Source organism: Mustela lutreola, chromosome 2 (genome assembly GCF_030435805.1).
Source record: "Mustela lutreola isolate mMusLut2 chromosome 2, mMusLut2.pri, whole genome shotgun sequence".
NCBI lineage: Eukaryota > Metazoa > Chordata > Mammalia > Carnivora > Mustelidae > Mustela > Mustela lutreola.
In genome coordinates this window covers 113815684-113839434 of record NC_081291.1, presented here as the reverse complement: position 1 = coordinate 113839434, position 23751 = coordinate 113815684, and the positions used below count along the sequence as shown (strand labels likewise).

The window sequence follows — 23751 nt, the reverse complement described above, 5'->3', positions numbered from 1 at the left end:
CACAAATTTTCAATCATGTTCTATTACCCAGACACAATGCTGGAAGCTACTTGTTTAAAAGATACATTGGACGGTTGCTCCCTTTTCTTAGGACGTGTGGCGCCCTTAGCACTACTGAGAAAGAGAAATGAAGAGGGGTCTCTTCACCCCAGGGAGAAAAGCCCTGAAGTTCTTAAAGGACTTGAACTTCAGAGAAAAGGCAGGGGCTGCGTCTTCCTTCATGGGAGAGGAGACATGCGGACGTTGAGGACCCCGTGTTTTTCCAATATGTTTTCCAGGGATGTTCAGTTTTGTGCACTGTTTGGGGGCAGAGGCTAGGGGGCGGGGTGGGAGGAGTTCTGTGCCAAATAGCGTTCACAAACTCTAGAAGAGATGTTCTCTTGGGATCTTTCCACATAAGAAAACCCAGAAATCCAAGGTTAGCATTTATATGGGATTGGAATGTAAAAGAATAAAAATGCACCTTTCCAAATGGGTTATTCCAGAAGCTGTATTGCAAGCAAATAGGACGTATTTGGAGAATAAAAGGAAGGATATATTTGTCTTAAAATCTGTTAAGTCCTAATAGTCTAAGTACTTCGAAAGAAGGACCTATGCTTGTAACGTAAGTGCTAAGGGTAGAATCCAAATTTCTGGCAGAGGACAGACCTGGCCTTCTTGCTGCCTTTGTTGGTTTAAGAGCGAAGCAGATACTAGAAGCCCAGACCATGAGAAGCCATGTCCATTCACTGAGGGTCTGCCCTAACACTGGGAGCAGGAACGATCAGCGTTTCTTTAATAGTTGTTGATTTAAATTAAAACAGTCAGTGCCATTACTATGACAGGTAATCTTTAATACAAGTCTCCACTTTCTCCATGGGAAACAATGTTTGGTTGGAAAATACGCATGGCATTTGGAGTCAGATGGCCACCTATTTGGGGCTCAAGTTCCTCTCCTTATTGCAAGTCTAGAAAACAAGATGTAGGTCATTTTTCCACCCTTGTCTTCAGTTCTGTCACCTGAACTGGGATTATCCCCTCCCTCAGCAGTGGGTTGGGGATCCAAAGAGAGTCCCTTTGTTACCTTGGTTTGAGAAAGTAGTTAAGCTCCTATAGCATGAGATGCAAGCTCTCTAATTCTATTTTTTTTTTTTTAAGATTTATTTACCTATTTTAGAGAGAGAATGAGAGCCTTACATGGAGGGGGGGTGGGATCAGAGGGAAGGCGAGAGAGAGAGTCACAACGCAAACTTCCCACAGAGCATGGAGCCCCACACGGAGCTTGATCTCAAGACCCTGAGATCGTGATCTAAGCTGAAATGGAGAGTCAGGCGCATAGCCCACTGAGCCAATCAGGCGCCCCACAAACTCTCTGATTTTAATCCTTACAACGACTGAGGTAGCGTGGACAAGCCCATTTTATAGAAGGAATCCAGAAGTGACAAAGAGTTCACTAGCTCCCACAAGGACTCCAAGCCATTGCCAGAGTTAAACCTCTGTCTGCAGCTATCTTGCCACTGCTGCACAGTCTGCCCCTTCACTCTCTGGCCACAAATGTTTCAGGATAAGCTTCCCACCCGCTTCCAGTCTCTTGGTGCTCCCATCCTCCCTCTACTCCAAAGACAACTTTCTTTTGTTGTTGTTGTTGTTTAGTTTTTTATTTTTTATATACATATAATATATTTTTATCCCCAGGGGTACATGTCTGTGAATCTCCAGGTTTACACACTTCACAGCACTCACCATAGCACAGACCCTCCAAAGACAACTTTCTAATCTGTTGAGCGCACCTCCCTGCTGAAAATCCCCATTGAGATTTCTGTTGTCTGGGCGTTCTTCCCTGAGGGTCTTTAGAGGTGTCCCTGTAGCCCGTGGGTTTTCTGAAAATGTAGGTAAATTTGATGTGCATTTTTATGAATGCCAGTCTCTGCCAAAAGGTTGTTGAGCACATCAGATTTTCAGTTTCCTGTGGTCTCTCACAGGGCCTAGAGCCCCTGGCCCACAGAGAAGACCTATGCCCGGGATGGCATGGCAGTCAGGAGCGGACCCTTCCTTTTTCTCACCTCTTCAGCCTTAAACAGAACCACTTGCATTTTTCCCCACGTCCACACCCAACTGTGTCCCACCTTTGGCCTTTTGCTCCTCTTAGAGCTCTGCCTTGACCTGGGTTAGCCCATTCCAGGGCTTTGCTAGTACCCAGACTACCTTTGTCACTTGAATTAATTACATTTGAAAAGTTATATTTCGTGGATTGCAAAAGTCAAATTAAATACTGTAAAAGAAACACAAACTTAGAAATTAAAAGGCTCTCAGCATTCCAAACCCAACAAAGCCTCCCTTTAACATGGGAGTACATGTCCTTTCAGACTTTCTTCCCTACCTGTATATTGAATGATACATAATTAAGCTCTACTTATTTTTCAAAACTGGGGCCATCATTTAGATTTCCTATCCTATCACTGGATCTGTACCTTTGATAGCATGGCTACGCCATCTTTTTTGTACTTGTAGTGGTAAACTTACAGTGTTCTCTTAAAACCTGTTCACTTTCTATTGTATGTATCTATCATTGTCCATTTAAGTGACCTCTTATCCATGGACAGATAGTTACACTGTTACTTTTGGTTCCTTTTTTTTTTTTTTTTTTTTTTTCCCAATAAAGTTCCTGTGACTGGCCTTGGTCATACAATTTTATGATTTCAGCAAAATTGTCCTAAAAGCAGATAACATCTGAGCCATTGAAAGTTTAATATTACTAGCAAACCACTCATCCAATGTTCAAATGTTATTTGTACTTTAGAGAAGGCCTTCCATGTAACATTTAATGTTTACTGAATTAAGTGAGTCTGGGATGGGCTCCTATGCTGGGTTTATCATAACTAGCCTGGCCCTGATCTTTTGGGGTGTCAGATTTCCTTATCTCACAATGAATAAGAGATTCTGGCATACAGCTCTACTTTTAGTCTCTGTCACTGGCCACATGTCATAGTTTGCTCACTGCTGTCCATTCTCCAATCCAAATTGTCCAACAGTGAAATAAAATCCCAGGTTAGATTATGTTGGTTAGATTAGTAACCAACATAAAAAATTCTTAGCCTTTTTGGCCATCTGTATGTCTGTATTCCAACTTTCTATCCATGTTTTTAAAAACCTAAAAAATTGGAAAATAACCAGAGAAGAGGCCCAGGTAGGTGCCAATTAACAACTTCACATATGTTTAGAAGGCATTTTATGCCTCAGACATCACACAAATAATTAATATGTATTTTGGACTTGTTGAAATAAGTGTTCATAGTAAGGAAGAAACATTTGCACAGGGATTTATACCTTACAGGATTTTCACATCTAAGAACACATTTGCGATAGTGAGGATAACAGGTGAATGAATGTGCAGCTTCAGGTTCTGGTGAACTGATTCTTGTAAACCCTTAATGAAAGGAGGGACTCTTAAGAATGCATAAACATCAAGGGAAGAACATTCTCAGTCTCAGCTCTCCCCATCAGCTATTGGGATGTCACTATTTCTTAACTTTTCATAAGTTTTTGTTACAAACACTTTGATTAAAGATGCTGGGGTGTGATACTGGATATGGCCAAAGTTATAATATAGGCAAATGGAAATAGAATTTTATTTTATTTTTTAAGGATATTTATTTATTTATTTGACTGAGATTACAAGTAGACAGAGAGGCAGGCAGAGAGAGGGGAAGGGAAGCAGACTCCCTGCTGAGCAGAGAGCCCGATGCAGGGCTGGATCCCAGGACCCTGAGATCATGACCTGAGCCTAAGGCAGAGGCTTTAACCCACTGAGCCACCCAGGCGCCCGGGAAATAGAATTTTAAATTTCCACTTGTTTACATACTGCAAAATCTTATATCTGGCATCTGGCCTTCCTTCTTTCTCTACCTACTTTGGATTCTTGGTTGAACATCTCAAGTAATCTTTCCCCTGTCACTTGATACCGTGACCTGGCTCTAATTCTTGGTCGTCTACCTCTTTAACACCACCCCAGGATCGGTGCTACTGATGTACCCTCTCCATTTGGTACGTGGCTGTTTGTAGTACTAAGGGAAGAAACTTCCCAACCTCGTTAAATGGAACACAGGGTCATTCACTTTCTGCATCCCTGTTCCCCATTAGACCCATCTCATCTCCTCTCTCAAGCTTTATATGTGGTACAGAAATATACAGCTGTGAGGAGCTCCTTATGCCATCTGGCCTTTTTCTCACCTGAATGTGAAAAACTTCTACCTGTAAGTTTCTTGCCCATTAGTTGAGTATGTCCTACTCTGTACTGGCCTCTCCTCTGGAATTCTTCCTTTCAGTCTACAGGAGAGGTCCCTTTATGTACCCTAGTTGTGCATGTTCTGTAGTTGCTTTATCTTTAATTATTGATGAACATGAATCTCTCCCTTGACCATAAACTCCATAAGTGGGAGGGGGGCCTCTGTGTATATTGTTTTTATAAATATACAACTGGTACGCAGTGACAACTTAGCAACTGTTGAATGAAATGAAGCCCTACTGTTGTAAACATGGATTTCCAAAGCCCAGTGGATAACTCATCTGGATAAGACAAGTGGATCTTATAAAATGGTGTGTCCCAGGTCAGACACTAAAGAACTGATGAAACTGATTGTTAAACGCGAATCTCTTAATAGCCACGTCCAGTACTTTTTTGTCTACAATGCAAATACTATATGATCGTCTTGATTGTATGTAAAGAACTATGTGTCCTCTGCCTTTTAGGGTGGACAAACAGGTTCCATGGGGCCTCCAGCTGTTCCCCCCTCATTCCGTCCTGAAGATGAACTCGAACACCTGACCAAGAAGATGCTGTATGACATGGAAAATCCACCTGCAGATGAATACTTTGGTGAGTGGAGTTTAAAGCTGACTCCTGAAGTAAATGTCTTCTGGTTTTCTTAATTACTAATTAGGAGTACTATCAGTTCCACGGGTAAAGGATTTGAGTATGGATGCATTGGAGTTGGTGTGCTTCTGCACACGACGGAGTGTTCTGGAAATGGTTTTGTGAGACTGCCATAAATGGGGTATCTGTTTCGCTCATACTGAAAGTGCAAGGATACTACTGTGCAGTTTCTTGAGATACAAATTTGATTTTAAAATGAATTTTTGACAACTTCTAAGCTTCTCCTTAGGCAGAAATAGGGTTTCTGTATGTGTTCAGGTTCCTCACTCGTCTAAATATTTATATACAAAATGTGGAAGTGGATAGTGTCTAAATTCTGCACTCTCAATTATTTCCCTCTGCGAGTTTAGGAAAAGATGTTCCTGTTGTGTTTTTGTTTTTGTTTTTTTCAACCTTCTCCCTTCTCCAAATCTGTGAATAATTATGAACGGTTATCCCATCCAGTCCATCAGGATAATGTGGATTGATGAACTATATGCAATTTCCAAGGTGCTACGGACACATAACCTGTCTTCAGGGAGGTTGTAATTATTCAGAAAAGATAAGAAAAACACACGAGTAATTACTAATCTTGGTAGGAAGCTGTAAGAGGCATAAGAGAGGCTTATGTGAGATATTATAAAATTTTAAAAGCTCTTTTCATCAGGAGCGTCAGGAATGCCTTATAAAGAAACTGGTGGTACCTAAACCTGGGCCTTTCATATTAGTGCCTCCCAAATTTTCTATGATGGAAACTATTTCCTCCTCAGTCTGTTGGAGGCCAGTATTTGTAGAGAGCACAATTAAAATCAATTACTAAGAAAGTGAAATAAAGAGAATACAAAATGGAAGGCCACGTTTTACCACTATGAGATTGAATAAGAATCAATTACCCTATTAAAGTGTTACATTCTTTCCTAAATACTCCCTCTCTTTTTGTACTCTGTCTCAATGGAGGGTGACAAACATTTCTTAGATTCCCCACCCAAGGACCATAGTTTGAGTAGTATCACTTTAAAGACATGTAAGGAAAGGAGATTTCATTTGTGGGGGGAGCAGAAGCAAAGGCACAGAGGTGGAAACATACACAGGTTTTCACTTCTTCACACATTTACTATTTTCATGTCTTCCCCTTGCTCCCTATTTGGGAATGTGTAATAACAGGTGAACTGAGACACTGGTCCAAAGCCACACCATAAATGGAATGGTATAAGATATGAAAAATTTGGCACTGATTTGTATATAGGTGTAAGTCAATGGTGGAAATAAAGAATTCTGGTTCTGGCCCTTCCTGTGCCTTTGATTGGCTAAGCAATAGTGAAATTTTCCCCATCTGCTTGAGCCCCATTTCTCACCTTAGTAAATCAGAAGTGTGGAGCAAATGTTTTCTAGAATTTCTTTCAACACTAGTAATTTTCCGTAGGAACAGCATTACTCCAACCACATACAACAAAGCTCAAAGCTAAACACAAATTGATAGGAGGAATGCATGGAGAATATTTTTTTTAAGGTCTCTAGTCCTATTAAAATATACTAAAAGTGTACCATGCTCTTGTTACTGATGTAGGGCAAAGTTTTATATTGGAATCTTAGGTAAACTTTCTAAAAGAGCATGTTAAAAGCAAAAAATAAGGTGACAGTACTAAAGCATATTAAAAATAAAAAGCAGGGCTCCTGGGTGGCTCAGTTGGTTAAGCAGCTGCCTTTGGCTCAAGTCATGATTCCAGGGTCCTGGGATCGAGTCCCACATCGGGCTCTCTGCTCAGCAGAGAGCCTGCTTTTTTCTCTCCCTCTGCCTGCTGCTCTGCTTACCTGTGCTATCTCTCTGTCAAATAAATAAATAAAATCTTTAAAAAATAAGTAAGTAAGTAAATAAATAAATAAATAAATTGCAAACTGATGTAACAAGTATATATGCCTCAAATATCATAGCAACTAAATACATAGCAATAAGGAAAATTGAACATGGAGAGTAATTGTGTTGATGAATATGTATTAAACCTTCTGGGAAACAGATATAAATTAAATATTATCTTGGCCTTCAAGAACTATCCTAGCTCTAATAGTTACTAGCTTATACAACTTGAACAATTTGGTTACGCTCTCTCAATCTTTGCTTTTGTTTTTGCTTTATCTATACTATTAAAATAACCACTAGTTCATACTGTTATTTTGAGTCTTGGGTGAAGTATTTATAGAAAGCACTTAGCCAAGCTCTTGGCATATAGAATATCCTCAAAAATCAAAGTTATCCCATGCTTTATTTAAGAAAATTAGATATGCCTATTAGAAACCCATTAAAAATACCTGATTTAAACCTAAGTTCATCACAAAAATAGAACATATGTCACCAATTGGTAAATAATAATTGCCAAATAAGGATTATGAACTATGAGAGAGATTGTGGAATAATGATTAATGTTTATTGAGTACTTACAATGTGGCATTGGTATTCTACGTACTTTATAGGAATTAATCTATTTCATCTTTATAGAAAATGTATAATCCTATAAAGGCTATTATTATTTCCATATTAGGAAATTGAAGCACTGAAATGTTTAGGTAATGTGCCCAGCATCAACAGCTAATAAATTGTAGGACTTGATTAGAATCCAGACTTCGTTCTATACTTTTTTTCTTCTAAAATTTTTTTCCCCAGCTTTATTGAGATATACAAAAGACATAAGCATATAATCAGTGTCCATAACTTGGTGGGTTTAGAGATGTATATACATTTGTATTGCTCCACCACAATCCAGGTAGTAAACATATCTGTCATCTCCAAAAGTTTAAGCTGGATAATTAGGAAACCTTTTATGGAGGAGATCAGCTTTGGATACACAGAAGATAGAAGAAAGTATTCTCTTTGGAGTAGATAGAATGAACAAAGTATGAATTGAGACCAGGATTATTTAAGGAAAATTTACTTTAGGTGGAAAATATCTAAGTGCCTATAATGTACAAAATTCTCTGCTAAGTGTTAGAGGCATTTGGCTAGACATGGATCTTACCTTGAAGATTCCTATAGCCCAATAGAGAATATATACAGAGCGATGATCTTTAATCCTAACACAAGACTGGAAGTGACAAGTGACTTAATCAAATTTCAGCCAAAGTTCATCGAGAATTCAGAAAAAGGAAAATAGACATTCCCAGGAAGAAATGGAAATATGTTTATGGAATGGTTAGCCTTTGAGTTAAGTCTTTAAAAGTACGCCAATAGAGGGGCACCTGGGTGGCTCAGTGGGTTAAAGTCTCTGCCTTTGGCTCAGGTCATGATCCCAGGGTCCTGGGATCGAGCCCCAGGTCAGTTTCTTTGCTCAGCAGGGCGCCTGCTTCCTCCTCTCTCTCTGCCTGACTCTCTGCCTACTTGTGATCTCTCTCTGTCAAGTAAATAAATAAAATCTTTAAAAAAAAAAAAAGTACGCTAATGGAGATTTGGAAGATCTAGAGGAATAGAGAATAGAGAATAGAGGAATGATGGTAAGGAAGTGATATCATTTCTGACAAGGGAAATTTTAACATGATACAGAATAAAATCATTAAAGTGAATCACCAATGTGGGAAGGAACAAATTTTGGGAAATAAAATTGGAGAATAAGGTAGGAGTCCTGATTGGATTGTGGTTGAAAAAAAAAAAAAACCCCATTAACTATTTGAGGCAAGGTTAGAGAAATTTGAATATGAGCTATATATTTGATAATACATCAGTGTTAATTTCTTGAGTATGGTATTGTGATTATACATTGTGGTTATACAAAATGATATCCTTATTTTTAGGAGCAATGTACTGAAGTTTAAGGAGATGTGTCATGATATCTGCAACTTACTTGATAGGTGATAGATTGATCGGTAGATCTACACATAAAGATACTGATGCAGATATGGATATTGTGGGGAGGGCTGAATCACTTTAGATTAAAACAGCTAGAGATGCCACACCTGGGTGGCTCTGTAGGTTAAAGCCTCGGCCTTTGGCTCAGGTCATCATCTCAGGGCCCTGAGATCAAGCCCTGCATCAGGCTCTCTGCTCAGCGGGGAACCTGCTTCCCTTCCTCTCTCTCTCTGCCTGCCTATCTGCCTACTTGTGATCTCTGTCTGTCAGATAAATAAATCAATCTTTAAAACAGCTAGAGATGCCATTATTACACAGCTACCCAGGACACCTTTCTTCCTCAAAAATGTATTGAAGCCTCACAAATGAATTCTTTTAAGACTTCTTTCTTGGGTGGGAAAAGTAGAGAGAATTAGATTCCTGTGCCTTCCAAACCAGAATCTTTTAATGATTACAATGGATCATTGACATTTCCCTCTCCTGTGTGTGTTTCCTTGTTTCGTACTGGACACATACCTTTACTACTGCTGATGAGATGATAGTCATTAGGATGGTGATGATAGGAGCTGATACTGATCTAAAGCTCTATTCATAGTTTGAATGACAGGTCTGGTGATGATGTCTTCATTTTTCGGTGAGGAAACAGATTCAGAGAGGCTGAATGACTTGTTCAAGGGTACATAGTTAATAAGCTTCAGCATGTGGACTCATTCTTCTCATCTCAAATCCGTGCTGATTCATTACCATTATAGAACGGCGTATGTTGTTCCTGCACCTGTCAATAGCTGATTATCCTGCCTCTTGTCATGCTTTCCTTCCCGATGTCATGACGTTCAAGTGAGAGACCATCTGTGCCAGGGCCATGAGTTGTGTAGCTGGAACGTCAGTGTCTCTGGCAATATATTTTAAGTGTGTATAGAACCTAAATTAACTGATGGGGCACTGAGTGTGAGTTTTTTGGTTTTTGGTTTTTGGTTTTTGGGTTTTTTTGTTTTGTTTTGAGCGTGACCTTTTTGCCATGGCTTAGATACATACTTTAATACAGCACACCCAATACCTTCCTGTCAATGGTGTTAGCGACCAGCCCTTCTGTTGACCTTGCAGAAGGCAAATTGCTCTAATTACAGCACATCTCATTTTCTTAACTCAGTTCCTGATAAATATTACAAGCAGGAACCTTCAACTGAGTCTCAGCTGGTTATTTTTTTAATGGCTTCTTCTAAAATGGTGTTAGTTTTAGTGTTCTATACTCTTCCATCTTCATCAAAATCAGGGATTGTTGCATTGCAGTATTAGATAAATACCACAAGGAATGAACCCATAATGCAGCAGATGGATAAGTCCGTATCTTTAAAGGAAAGTCAAAATTCTCTCGTGCTCTGAACATTTTCCATCTGTTTTGGCTTATGTGATTGGGCTATAGAAGATTCTTAAGTATTTTCTCCATGGGTAATAGGGTCCTTGAATGGGCCTCAAAACACTACCCTATAGGGAGAAGAAAGGAAACATACAAGAAAATTGAAGGTAGAATATTCTCATGTGTTTCAGTAATCAGGCAGTGGGCCTTTGGCCCAAATCTAAGCACTCTGTTTCCCTGGGCACCTAGGAAAGTGTGTTTATACTCAAGGAGATTCTCAGTTCCAAGGATAGATGTATAGAAAGAACAAGAGGTGATGAACTATGAATTATTTTAGGTTAGGGGAAACTTCAGAACTTAAAATGAGAGGGAGAATTTTAAAATTAGCTATTAAGATGAATGGGGAGAAAGGTACCATTGCCAGAATATTCGGGAGCTTACAGGGCTAGTTGTCCTGATTGGAGCTTATATTTTTCCGACAGTTATAAGGGGGGAAATGTAATAGAAGGTCAAGTATGTCTCTAGATATTTTTGCCACATCTTTTGAATTAATCCAAGAACTTTCCCTATTGGTTGACACACCCGAGCCTCTAAGTATTGTGCTTTCTTTCATTTTGAAAGACAAAATATGTTTATGTAAGAGAAGTTCCATGTCTATCCCTCTATCCATAGTTCTCCCCGAAAATAATGGTGTTCTGGCTGTGCAGACCCTAATACCTAAAATAAGACCATTGGAATATAGTATCTGTGGAAATGAGAACTGTAATATATCTGAGGATAGAATGAAAATATCTACCAGCTTATTTTTAAACACAAGGCTGTAATTATCTTGGCATTGCTTACATAGTGTTGTCTTATTCCTTCTTTTAAAAAAACTGAAGTGTGTGAGTCTCAAAATTGTTTAGGGAGCTATTTGAAGAATCCCAATGCCTTTAGAGCAGCACTAGGTAAATTCTCTTCACAGAACTTGGCATTTGTCTAAGAATTTTTGTTGTTGTTGTTTCTCTCTGACTATTGTTATTGAGGTATAGTGGTAAATTTTCATAAATCCAGAAGTTTGTTCTGGGGGAACTAGGATAGTAGGACAGAAGTGGAACATAGGAGGCAGTGGGGGCCTGGCATGTGGTAATTATGCCTCAAGAGAAGAAAGGCACGGGTTGGCATGTGCTGTCATTCCTTCATTAATCAAGCTAACTCACCATGCTTGGTGCTATGTATCTTCTCAGTTGAGAGCAACATGGAGGTCTAGTGAATGTCCCTGAGTAGAAACAGAGTGCCCCTGTCAAAGAGGATTGGTAGTCCGTTTATCGATACTATGTAAGACCGGTTGATAAGTGAGCATGCGTGGGGGACTTGGACAATGATGCTTAGGGAGCTGCAGACCACTCTTTGAGGTACAGTTGAAGGTGTGGAGGAAAGAAACCTGGAGCCCTGGTGCTGCTGGAAGACTGCTATGTGCAAAAGAATTAAACTTGATATTCACGCCTCCAAAGTTAGCAACAAAAGCAAGGCAAGTGTGGGGAAGCCAGCGAATTTGCCTTCAGTATGATGAATTAATGTTTTGAGCAGACAGAGACAAGTTCTTGGAAGGGTCTAGGTCCAAGCCCTATAGCCCCCCATGGAGGAAGTGATGATAGGTGTTCAGGAGTCCCCTGGATGATGAGATTGGATTTGGAAAGTACTGTCCTACTCTGACATTCAGTGACGTGGGCATCTAAACTGGCCCAGGAATCAACCTCCTGCATCCAATTTCTTATTCTGCCCCCAGATTGTCATTTCTATGAGGTGATTACAACTGACATCTAGATAAGGTTTTGTAAAGTACTTTCATACTTGTAATATCATATGAGCTAGACAGCAGCCCTCCAAAATACAGTATTTTTTCCCCATTTGGCACGTGAAGACACACAGGATCTGAGGAATGAAGGGACTCCCATTCTCCAGGGCCACCACCCATCCCTACAAATCAGAGATCCCAGAAGCACAGCTCCTCGAAGCAGCAGCATTGCACTGAGGCCCAGACCTCCTACCCCAGATCTTGCTCCCTTTCTCCCCCAGCACACTCTTCCTGCGGGGTTGCTAGATAGTCATGAACTGGGAGGCCGGTCCGTGAACGTGCTCTGTGCTTTACCTTTTCCATCAGTACAAGGAACAGTGTCTGGTTTGAAAAGCGCTGAGGGGGTCTCAACTGAGAGGTGCTAGGTAATTTTTTTTTCTTTGTTGTTATTATTTTGTGTCAAGAAAATAATTTCGAAGTGCTCCTGTCAATTACAAACTGGGAAGTGACTCCAGGTGGATAGTTGCCTTGAGTACAGATGGAACCTGAGGCCTTAAGCATCTTATTTCCCCAGGAGAAAAAAAAAAAATGACCTAATTAATTAAAAACCCCAAAAACCACAATGGAAGAAAAATTAGAAAATGAGTAGCTTAGAGAAAAGGTTATATTGATCTGGGAAAAAATGGATTTCTCGGTTTTGTTTCTTTCCAGCTCTTTCTTTAAGGTATCTGTGGGTCGTGGGAATAGAATGTTTTCTAGTTAATGAGATATAGTTGATATATTTCCTTTTGTGGTGGTGATTTCTGGTAAGGTGTTTGCTTGGGGCAATATATGTTTACAACACTAAATAAATAATCCTAAGCATTTATGTGTTCCATCTTAGCACACGTTAATTTTTAATTAATTTGGCTATATAGTGTATTTTTAAGCATTGATTTGGGAACCTAGACTTATAGTGTCATAAAGAATTTAATCGTAGAAACTATCTACAACAATGTTTCATTTTCCAGAAAACTGAAGTCCAAATGACTCACTCAAGGTCATACAGCTGGAAGTGTTTTAAACTCTAGGGCCAAAAGTTCCTTTCTGAATAAAGAATAGAAACTAGTCTCTGCTGGTGGGAAGAGGGATGGCAGGCCTATTCACAAAGGTGAGGAAGTGGGTTTCCCAGACATTTTTGTGAACCCACTCCTGGATATACTTTATTCAAACTTGAGTGAAATATGCATTACCCTTAAAAATGATAAAATAAAATCAATGACTTACTAGGACCTATGTGCATATACTGTCCTGAGCTCCTTGATTTTTAAATACAAAGTTAATGAAGAGATTCCCAATATCTTTAATTTCTCATTTTCATCAATTTTTTAAATTTATATATATTTCCTTAATTTCTTCTCAGTGTTCCAGAATTCATTGTTTATGCACCACACCCAGTGCTCCATGCAATACCTGCCCTCCACAGTACCAACCACCTGGCTCCCTCAACTTCCCACCCCTCTTCCTTCCAAAACCCTCAGTTAGTTCCTCAGAGTCCACAGTCTCTCATGGTTTGTCTCCCCCTCCAGTTTCCCCCAACGCACTTCATCACATTTCTTATTTGTAGTATCCCATGTCTATTTTCCCCACTAGAATGAAAGTCTGACTGAAGTAATAGTTTTGTTTTCATTCACTGCTATGACCCTATCTTCACCTCTAGAACACCTTCTATCTGACTGATAGAAGATACATAATATTTGTTTAATTAACTAGTAAACATATAAATGAAAATTGTGAGTAGACATTGGGTATTCCCTGTGGCAGGACATGGTATAAAGTAAACTACAGAGGGAAAATACTTCATTCATTTAACAGACATTTATTTAGCACCTTATGGGATCATAAAAGGTTAGAGCTGGAGAGACTCAGAGAATATCGAAGGAAAATCCCCTGAATTTTAGAGATGAGGAAATGAGTGAATTTTCTAAGTTGCAAACTAGTTAGTTATAGTGCCATGGATTATAATTCAGACTTTTTGCTCCTTTTTTTGGTATGTTTTTTAAATCACTTAAATATGTAGAGTGAGATATGGTTGCTACATTCCTTGAACTTTAGTGAAAATTAAATTGACACCCTTGAACTTGACCTCTTTTGCATGTATTTTTATGAGAATTAAGGACTGAAATTGGTCAGTTGATGGGTTACATGACTGAGATGTTCTAAGTTCTAAATCACATTTACCTGATTTCCCACTGTGGAGTTCATCATCTTTGGTTCCCAGGCCAATCTCTTAACTCCTCAATTTTCTGCTATTCTAATCTAATTGGGTCAGATGAGCAGGGCATTTCATTGATAGAAACCATCCTTACCCCATGTTTATGTATGTTTTCCATAGCAACCAGCTGTGAAAGGTCGTTCACTTCAACTAGACCCTTCCAGGCTGTGAACCACCACCCAGATGGCTGTTTCATATGGTCTTTATATCAACAGCAGACACCCACTCATTCAGTTACATTGAGATCATCATTCCCTTCATCAGAGAATGAAATCTAGAAAAGAGATTCCCACTTCATAATGAAACTTTTTTTTTTTTTTTTTTTTTTTTTTTTGGTCTAATAACTGACAGCAGACTTGGCATTCTGGGAGAGAATGAGCTGGCGGGAGGACACATTGTGTGACCCAAAAAAAGTTCCAATTCATAGGTTGTTTATGGTTGTGTGCTGAACTGTGTGGCTAGAGTTGAGCCCTGAGCCTACAGGTGCTAATTATGCATGTTCTGATCTTAAACACGCAAATACAGATAGCTCTGAACTCTGCTCGCTTTACTGCCCAAACCATCCTTCTTCCCCCTCACCTGCTCTTTCCCCACAACTTTCTCTAAAACACACAGATAATGATCTCCTTCCAGACTTTGAAGTGACATTAGATTTGTCAGAAGGGCTAATTAATTGACTGTCAGCAAAGCCATTGTTTGAACATCTGTGGAGTTCTATTTGGTGTAGGCATCTATTGTACTTTTAATTGAATGTATTCAGTCATCTACAAATATTTATTGAGTGCCTACTATACTCCAATCATTGTAGTGTACACTATGGGAAATAATACAATGTAACATAATGGCCAAGAAAGCATTGTTAAATCCTATAGCACCAAGGGCTTTAATGGTGAACCAATTTTATGACTGGCAGTAGAAAATACATTGTTCTTCATCCAGGTTCAGGGGCTTTTCCCACTATTACCAGTTGACCTGGGACAGATTAAATATCACAGGAGTTCACATGAAGAGAGACCTATTGTGAGGGAGTAGCCTAGTTGGCAACTTGAATGGCTTGAATTCTCAGCAAAGACAGTTGAATCCTTTTAAAGAAAAACAAACAAAATATCCAAGGCCAGTAAACTGGGAAGACCCAGAAGTAGGTCCAAATTAATGATCTTACTCCAATTCTCTTCCTAACTGACTCCAATGTCAGTCATGTTATATTAAATTCTCCCCAATTTGTTACAGGATTGCACAGCTCTGAGCTCAGACCTCAGCTGGCTCTCTAACCATCAAACCTTCAATCTGTCTGAATCCTAGACTCAACTCCACTGCTACCTATAAATGAGCAGCATGTGTTAAATTTCGGTGAGAAAACAGAAACACTGTGCAGGAGTGACTTGTTGAAGGAGGCTAAGAGGATGCAGTAGGCTGGAGGTACTAGAAAATGGCTATTAACCTCCACTGCCTCCCTTTCTCTCCAATTTAGCCTTAGGATCATGGCAAAATTAGAGAGACACATAGAAATCGTATAGCTTCGGGGCTCCCATTCTGTGATAATGGGAGACACCGTTATAATTTTTACTGTATACATGAACTATCTGTACTATTATTTACCTAATATTTTACTCAAATTAACTTTTTAGCCTACTTTGTCTTCATCCATATCAATAGTATCCATAATTTGATCTTATGGGTTGAAATATGTGCTGTTTTTCTCCTTAAAATACATTAAGTTAAATATCATATTTTAATTTTAAAATGTTCATCCATGAACCCTGTAATGTTCAAAGTACTGAGAAATGTGGATGTAATTCAACAAGAAGACAAATTGATAGAACACCATGGTGACATAATTGCCTCAAGGTCACCCACTGAGTTGACTTTTACAAAATAAACAATATTTTTGCACCCAGAGTCATTATGTTATCACGAGAAGCAGTTTAGTTGTGTAAGGAGCCAAGAATCCAGCATTCAGAGGCCAGAATCTGGGCCTAACATTATCCTGTTGACTTGCTGTGACATCCTAGTCCAGCCCAGTTTCCAGGGGACTCATCTTTTATATTAGGAGATCAGACTACATGATTTATAGGGATTCCTTCAGCCCCTTATGGTTTTTGTTTGTTTGTTTTTTGTTTTTTGCCTCTAATACTTCTCATGTATTGTCCTCCAAGACATCATTAAAACATAGGTGGATAGAAAAACAGCTGTCCTTTATAAAATTACAACATTGCTCAATTCAGCATTTCACAGAAGAATTGGAAAATGTGCTCAAGAATTATATTTTCCAGACCATTTTATACTCTGCTCAGTACTGTTCCTCATTTCTTAAAGTTGATGAGAAGGTTCACTGCATTTACAGTAGCTTTAAATGAAAGTTAATAAAAATAAAACAGGATTATAGAACATAAGAAATACTCTTTTCTGAGGTGGGTACTCTAGCATTGCTATTTAAGGATTTTCCTGAGTCTGTAATGTTCACTAATGTTAGTTGGCATATGTAAGTGAAATTAATATTGGTAACCATCAATGTTATAGTGGTCTTCAGTGTAGATAATACAGCACTCTTACAAAAATGAAGAGTTCATCTTCTGTTACATGGCACCAGGAAACAAGCTCTGGACTTTGAGTCAGGAAATCTGAGTGTAAGTTCTGTATCTTCTCTGTATGACATTTGACATGTCCAGTGTGCTTTAGAACATATTGGTACACATTATTTAAAACCTTATTTTGGCAGTTTTAAGCTTAGAGTTATCATCTTGTCAAAGAAACCAGCTTATCCAAGGACAGGTTAAGAGATGGAACCAAGTCCTTTATTTAGGCTTTCTCTCGGAAAGGTTAAGAGGTTAAATGTAATTGCTCAATTTTATTTAAACTCTTAACCTTTCTGAGTTTCACTTATTTAACCAATTAAAGACGATCATTATTCCTATTTTATATATGTATTATAAGGATCAAGTAAAAATGCATTCTAAACTATGACAGATCAAAAATTTAAGAGCTGTTAACATTGTTTCCCAGTGCAGTATCTGGCTTGATTTATGCCATTTATGATTAGTGTGTAATAATCAAGCTCTCTGAATTTTTAATGTTAGTATTTGTCTCTCTTTGAATTAGCATGCTGTGTTTTCTGATGGTGCTCTCTTGTTAATGGAATATCATTAAAAGATACAGAAAATGTTTTTCATTTGTGTGTGAGAAAGCAACACACAAAGACCTACCACAGTGTCCTCATTTGCTGAGCAAACTACTCTTGCTTTTTAATGTGGAATGCAGAGGAACTAATTGAAAAGAGACAAAAATGAATTTTGACTCAGATTGTGCAAGATGAATCATAACCCACTTTCTCATCTGAGATGTGAAGAAAAGAAATTAAAGAAAACTAACCACCACACAGCTTTACTGTCAGTGTCAGCATAATCGATACAGAGTGTGTTTTTAGCAGAACAAAGAGTGCCTTACTACCAGGCTGAGGATTGCAGGTAGTAGAAAACCAGGTTAATTTTTCTTTGTCTATAGTCTGCTTGAAATTGCCTTTCTTTTCCTGCCTTGGTTAAAATATTTTAATCAAGAGAGTTTAGGACCTGTCAGCAGTTTTTGCCCAAACCATTCAGAAATCTAGTGATCTCTCTTGAACAGTTAGGGGCCAATCAGAGACTAGACAAGCATGGACCACTTTCTGTCCCTCTGTCCTTTTGTTAGGCAGTGGGGACCAGGGAGAAGCAAAGCAACAGAAATTTGGCCGCGGTGGAATTGCTGCTTCCTTGAATTTAACTTACTTGAATTGTTGATATGATTATTTAAAGAAAAAATTAAGGTTTTGTCCTACTGGAGTCCAGGATCCAAGTATATAAGTTACTTTTCTTGCAAATGTAGCTTTTTACAATTTTTTAATGGGTTTTGTAGAGAGTCACTATAGACTATCCTAGGATGTGGTCTTCAGTTCCTAAGTGAGAATTGATTTTTTTCTAATTCTCATTAACATTATGTTTTATTCATAACTTTTGTAGCCTTGATTTCTCATGTGTGTGTATACATACACATGTCATGTATGCTATGTAATATACATATCATTCATATATACATGCATATATACATACATCATATATATATATATATATATATATATATTTATATGAGTCTGTGTCACCTACTTTACCATAAGATCACAAAGAGGAGAGGCCATATCTTCCTTATCTTGCTCTGCCCAAGAAGCAAAATAAGGAGGTAGAACTTATGAATCCTTAGATCTCTCTCTGCCACTCTGGCAAAACTTTGACTTGCAATGAAGATTCTCTAACCTTGATCCCAAATATTCCTACTAATGCTCCATTGAAAATAAGATAATCACATGCTGATCACTTACTATATACTGAAAGTTTTGTGTGCATTACTCATACTTGTTGACTATAACCCTACAATGTAGGTACTGTTCTTTAACCATGAGGAAATTGAAACAAAGAGAAGTTAAATAATTATCCCAGAGTCTGGTGATTTGGGAAGTTGCAGTTTGAACCTAGAGCCCAGTTCTGAACCCCCAGATAAATTGCCTGTGACTACAGTTTGCAAAAGTTCTGGTAGAAGATTGGGCCCACAGAATCCGTACTCATCATGTGGATTTATTGACACATTCCATTTTATTACTCCTCCTGCTTCTCTTGGAGGATTTTTTTTGGTATGATACGATTTCCTCTGATTGAAAGATCTCACTACTGATGAGGCAGGGGGTGGAAATCCAGGTGCACCACCACTCTGTTTGCACCACACCAGATGTCTGCAGGGACACTGTTTTGGCTCTCCCATAAAAGTAATAGTGCCCAGCTGTGCCACTTAGTCCAGATGATGTAAGACGAGTACCAAATGTAATGCTGTTTACGGTAGCAGCACTTTGATCTACAGCTATATTCCTCTGTTCTCTCTTGAACCTGAAACCTGATTCCTGTGATTTTAGTGATCTCTACATCCACAAACCTCCTTCTCCCAACTCTTCATCCCAATCTTGTGCTGCCTTCATTCACATGTAGGATTAATGACATAATTTTTATCAATCCATCTGCACTGGCATCTTCTAGTCCAGTGAGCCTTAGAAAAAGGCTAAGTCCAGTCTCACTGCCAAAGTGGAAATGAGAAAGAGCAGGGAAAAGGGAGCTCATCTTGAAAATAAGGTCACCCTATTGATATATCATCAGTCAAAAGAGTTCAGTGCAATAGCTAGCAATTGGCTCGCTCAGTCGGAAGTTGATGCTATTTTAGGCCATCAACAGGAGTGTCAGTGTATCTGTGAATTTGGGCATTTTATTTCATTAAGGTGGTTCAGGAAGCCAGACACTGATTAACTGATTCTTCGACTTAGTTCCCACTCCTAATTTTGGATGTGTGGTGTCTTCAGGCAGCTGTTGTGACACCCTGATTCTAAAGAAAACTTTCTGTGCTTCTGAAACAACCTTGGGAACAATCTACCCCACATCCTGCTCTCCTGGAATCTCCCATGCTCTACATCTCTGGTCACAGGTGGTGTGGAGATACTGTTGCTTCCAGTTCCTCTCTGGCAGATCAGGGAAATAACAGCTCAGGTGTGTGCGTCCGGCTGCCATCGAGAATTTGACTGTCCTAGCAACATTCTCATGGATACATTAAGCTCAAGGTGCATTTTCATTTGGAGATCACATAAGAAGATATGTATGGAAGCAATACCTATAGCATTGCCATTATTTTTGTGAAGTCAAGAGATTCCCTAGACAGGCCACGAGACGTGTTTAGGTAAGACTAGAAAAATTCTAAACTTTTTGTTGTTGCTAAGGGTTTGGGATCTGAGTTCATTTATATACCTGCTTTAAGTGAAGAGGAGGAAGATTTCTGGATCAGAAATTTATGATATTTGTTTATTCCTTCATTCCTTCATAGTTATTGAAGTCCTGCTACAAGCCAGGCACTGTGCTAGGCATTTCCATTCAACATTAGTCTACAAAATAGAGACAGATGTGTTTACAAATAACTCAGTGACAGTATGGTAAGTGTGTTACTGGAATTCGGTGTAAAGTGCTACAAAAGGAAAGAGGTTAGAATGTCTTACTGTGATTTGAAAAGTGAGAACAGTTTTCCAACAGGTGATGTTATGTTCTCACAGGGACTGAATGTGAGTGGAATTTTCCAAGCAAAGCATGAATTTAAGGACATTTCAGACAAACAATCCAATGGGTACAAAAATTGCAAAAAAAAAAAATACAATATGACAAGAGAATAAGAAATTGGAGGGGAAATGAGACCAAAGAATGACCAGTGGTCACATCAAAATGGCTTTTTCTTTGCTACTAGAGAGTGTGCAGTCTCTCCTGAAAGCCTTGAGAATCTCTGAAGGATTTGAACACAGGGATGACATGACCTGATAGGCATCGATTAAAGATCACTCTAAATACTACCAGGGGGATGGGTGTTGAACAGGGGAGGATTCAGTGACTAGAGTTCAGTCTAGGTGTCATTTGCATTAGTCTATGAGGAATGAATGATAGGAGTTTGAACCAAGACCTTCATGTTGTGATAATTTAGGGGAAAGAGAAAGGGATAACTTGAGACTCATTTTGGGGGTTCTGTCTTGGTTTGAGGAGGATATCATTATTGAGTGAGGTGAGGAAACAAAAGTTCAGTAGTGATGTGCCATTGATTCCTAGAGGTGGTACTTATTGGGAAGCAATTGAATTCCATTCATCAATGCTTACTGAGTACCTTGTGTGCGGGCACTACTGGTGGTGTTGGCACAACATGACTGATTCAGTTAGCTTGTGGTATGGGGCTTCCATTCTAATAAGGAAAGAGAACACATAAATAAGTCAAATCTGTGGCATGTCAGCTGGTGGTATATCCTATAGGGAAAATTAAGCAGGAGAAGGGGAATAGTAAATGCTACAGTGGTGATACAGATGGAAGTAACAGTAAATACTGTGACAAATATAATCATGGAGTTCCTATTGTTGGTGAAATCTGGTCTGCCTAATTTTATTTTCTTGCCATTTGTGTTTATTTTATAAATTATTATTTCTCCTAAACAGCAACTATAAACATAAACATTTACAAACACATAGATGTATACACAATGCTTTGTGTTGCCAACATATCACATGCCAGGAAAAACAAAAGAAAACAGCAGCTAAAAAAAAAAAAAAAGCATCCAAATTTTTTTTTTTTAAAGGAGAGAAAAATGGAGATTCCCTCAGACATTAAGCCTTGTCATTCAGATCGCTGGATAGTATGAATTAGAAAGTAACAGACAGGAGAGAGAGAGAAAGAGAGAAAGAGAATCAATATTTGAACAAGTATAATAATTCTGATATTCTTGAAGCTGGAGGACCTCAGATTTAACCCAATCCCTTACTTTAGGCAGAGACACCTTGCTCCAGCTAGGAAGTAGCTTATTGATGGACACCCAGGTAAGCCTGGAAGTCAGCTTCCCTGCCAGCCCATCTAGGAATCCTTCCATTACTCAGCATGGCAGAGAGACCCCAACTTGGGGTCTGGAATCTGACTTCCTGGGATTGAACTTCTACTTTGCCACAGTGACCTTGAGCAAATTTCACCTCTCTTTGCATCAGTTTCTTCATTTGCAAAATAGGGATGATTATCATAGTATTTATGATAGTGTTTTTGAGGTTTAAATAAGTTAATAGTAATACATGTAAATTACTTTCAGCAGTGCCTGACATACAGTTAACATTCAGAAAACACTCACTACATTATTGTAATACTGAGGATATTAGAACAGCATGATGTAGATTGCTTGGGCTTTGTGTGTTTGAGCACAAACTTGAAACAAATCTCTGATGAAGGCTATGCATAAGATCTTCTGGAATTTCTAAGTAAAATGTTAAAATACAAACTAGTTTTTTGGGGTCATTGAGTACATACAAAACACACTAAAATATCTGATCTTCGTTTCATTCACAGAAGTTCAAGAGATTTCATGTCAGAGCTGAGTATGTGAGATTCTAAACCAGAAGTGGAACGCTAGCCTTTAAACACAGGGACGTGTCTTATTCACTTACGTGTATCTAGCACAGACTGGCCGTATCATTGTTGACAGTGCTCATGTACTAAGTATGGACTATGCTCCAAGTACTGACTAAGTACTGATCATACTTAATTCTCACTGCAGGGAAGCATTTGTATCTGGTTTTTATAGATGAGAACATTTAGACCGTAAGCAGTTCAGTACCTTGTCCAAGGTCACCCAGATAAGATGGTAAGAGACACAACCTAGATCTTCATCAGCTGATCTCTGTTTCTGTTTGCTCAGTGTGTCTGCCATTAATGGTAATTACTTTTCTCACCTAGCTACTTTATTCTGCAGTTAAGCTGAGCTTTTTTTTTTTTTTAAAGATTTTATCTATTTATTTGACAGAGACAGATCACAAGTAGGCAGAGAGAGAGAGAGGAGGAAGCAGGCTCCCTGCTGAGCAGAGAGCCCGATGCGGGACTCGATCCCAGGACCCTGAGACCATGACCCGAGCCGAAGGCAGCGGCTTAACCCACTGAGCCACCCAGGCGCCCCTAAACTGAGCTTTACATTACCATCCTTTCTATGCCATTCTTACTGCTCATTCATATAATTATCAAATAATAGATTATTTTCTTGCCGAAATGGCCAGGAGGGAGTTTCCTGTTCTCAACTCAAAGACGTAGAATCACCTGAGGGAACTTTATCACTGTGCCTGTACACACCTACCTTGTATATGCACTGTGGTTCTGAAATAACTTGAAGCCCACCTCTACTGAGGAATCAGGCTGAGAAATTTAGCTGATGGAGTGTGCCAGATTCCCCAGGTATGATGGAAAGGGGGAAAAAAAGCTTGGGAATTACTGATCAGTTTTCATATAATGAAAATTGAGAACCAGAGAGTGACAGTAACATCACCAGGATTCGGCTAATCATTACGTATCTTTTTGCAGAACCTGGGTCCTTCTGACATTCAGCTTTGGACAGTTTTATTGGTTAGTCCTCAAAACTGCCTTTGAGGGGGGCACTTGGGTGGCTCAGTTGGTTAAGCGTCTGCCTTCGGCTAAAGTCATGATCCTAGGGTCCTGGGATCCAACCCTGCATCAGGCTCCCTTCTCAGCAGGAATCCTGCTTCTCCTTCTCCCTCTGCCTGCTGCTCTCCCTGCATGTACTCTTTCTCTCTCTGTCAAATTAATAAAATCTTAAAAAACAAAAACAAACAAACAAAAAAACCTGCCTTTGAGGAATGTGCTGTGTTCTCCTTGATGGTTCTAGAGGAATACAAGGCTGAAAGAAAGGTGTGATGAAATTGCCTGGGATTCCATAACAAATCAGTTGATCAAAAAAGGATAAATAAGTTGATTATGCTGTTCTATACCTAGTCACTTGGTTCTAGTTAAGTAACAGCTCATCAATGTGGAATGCACACTTTCGTAATAGTAGGTTTGTGGGTTGCGTAGCTTTTTTGTGTCTGTTTTCAATTTCTGTTCCTTTGATAACTAAACAAATAGCAGAGATGGTGATACTCAGCAGGAGAATTATCTCCTAGATTTTCTGTGATCTCTCTTCTCTAGTGAGTCAGTATGTCTAGTAATGACTTGGTAGATTATAAAGTTATTTCCTTTGTTTGTTAAGTAAATATTTGTTGAAAGCCTAATACGTCCTTCA

General features: G+C 38.9%; 1 protein-coding gene across 15 annotated transcripts in view; it reads left to right on the top strand.

Annotated features, from left to right (window-relative positions):
• LPP (LIM domain containing preferred translocation partner in lipoma) overlaps nucleotides 1-23751 on the top strand; it is a 652084-nt gene that overhangs the window by 490205 nt on the left and 138128 nt on the right. For all 15 annotated transcript variants that reach the window (XM_059163155.1, XM_059163153.1, XM_059163152.1 and 12 more), the window contains one exon: nucleotides 4729-4855. In XM_059163155.1, the coding sequence (XP_059019138.1) occupies nucleotides 4729-4855 (127 nt within the window). The remainder of the gene's footprint in view (nucleotides 1-4728; nucleotides 4856-23751) is intronic.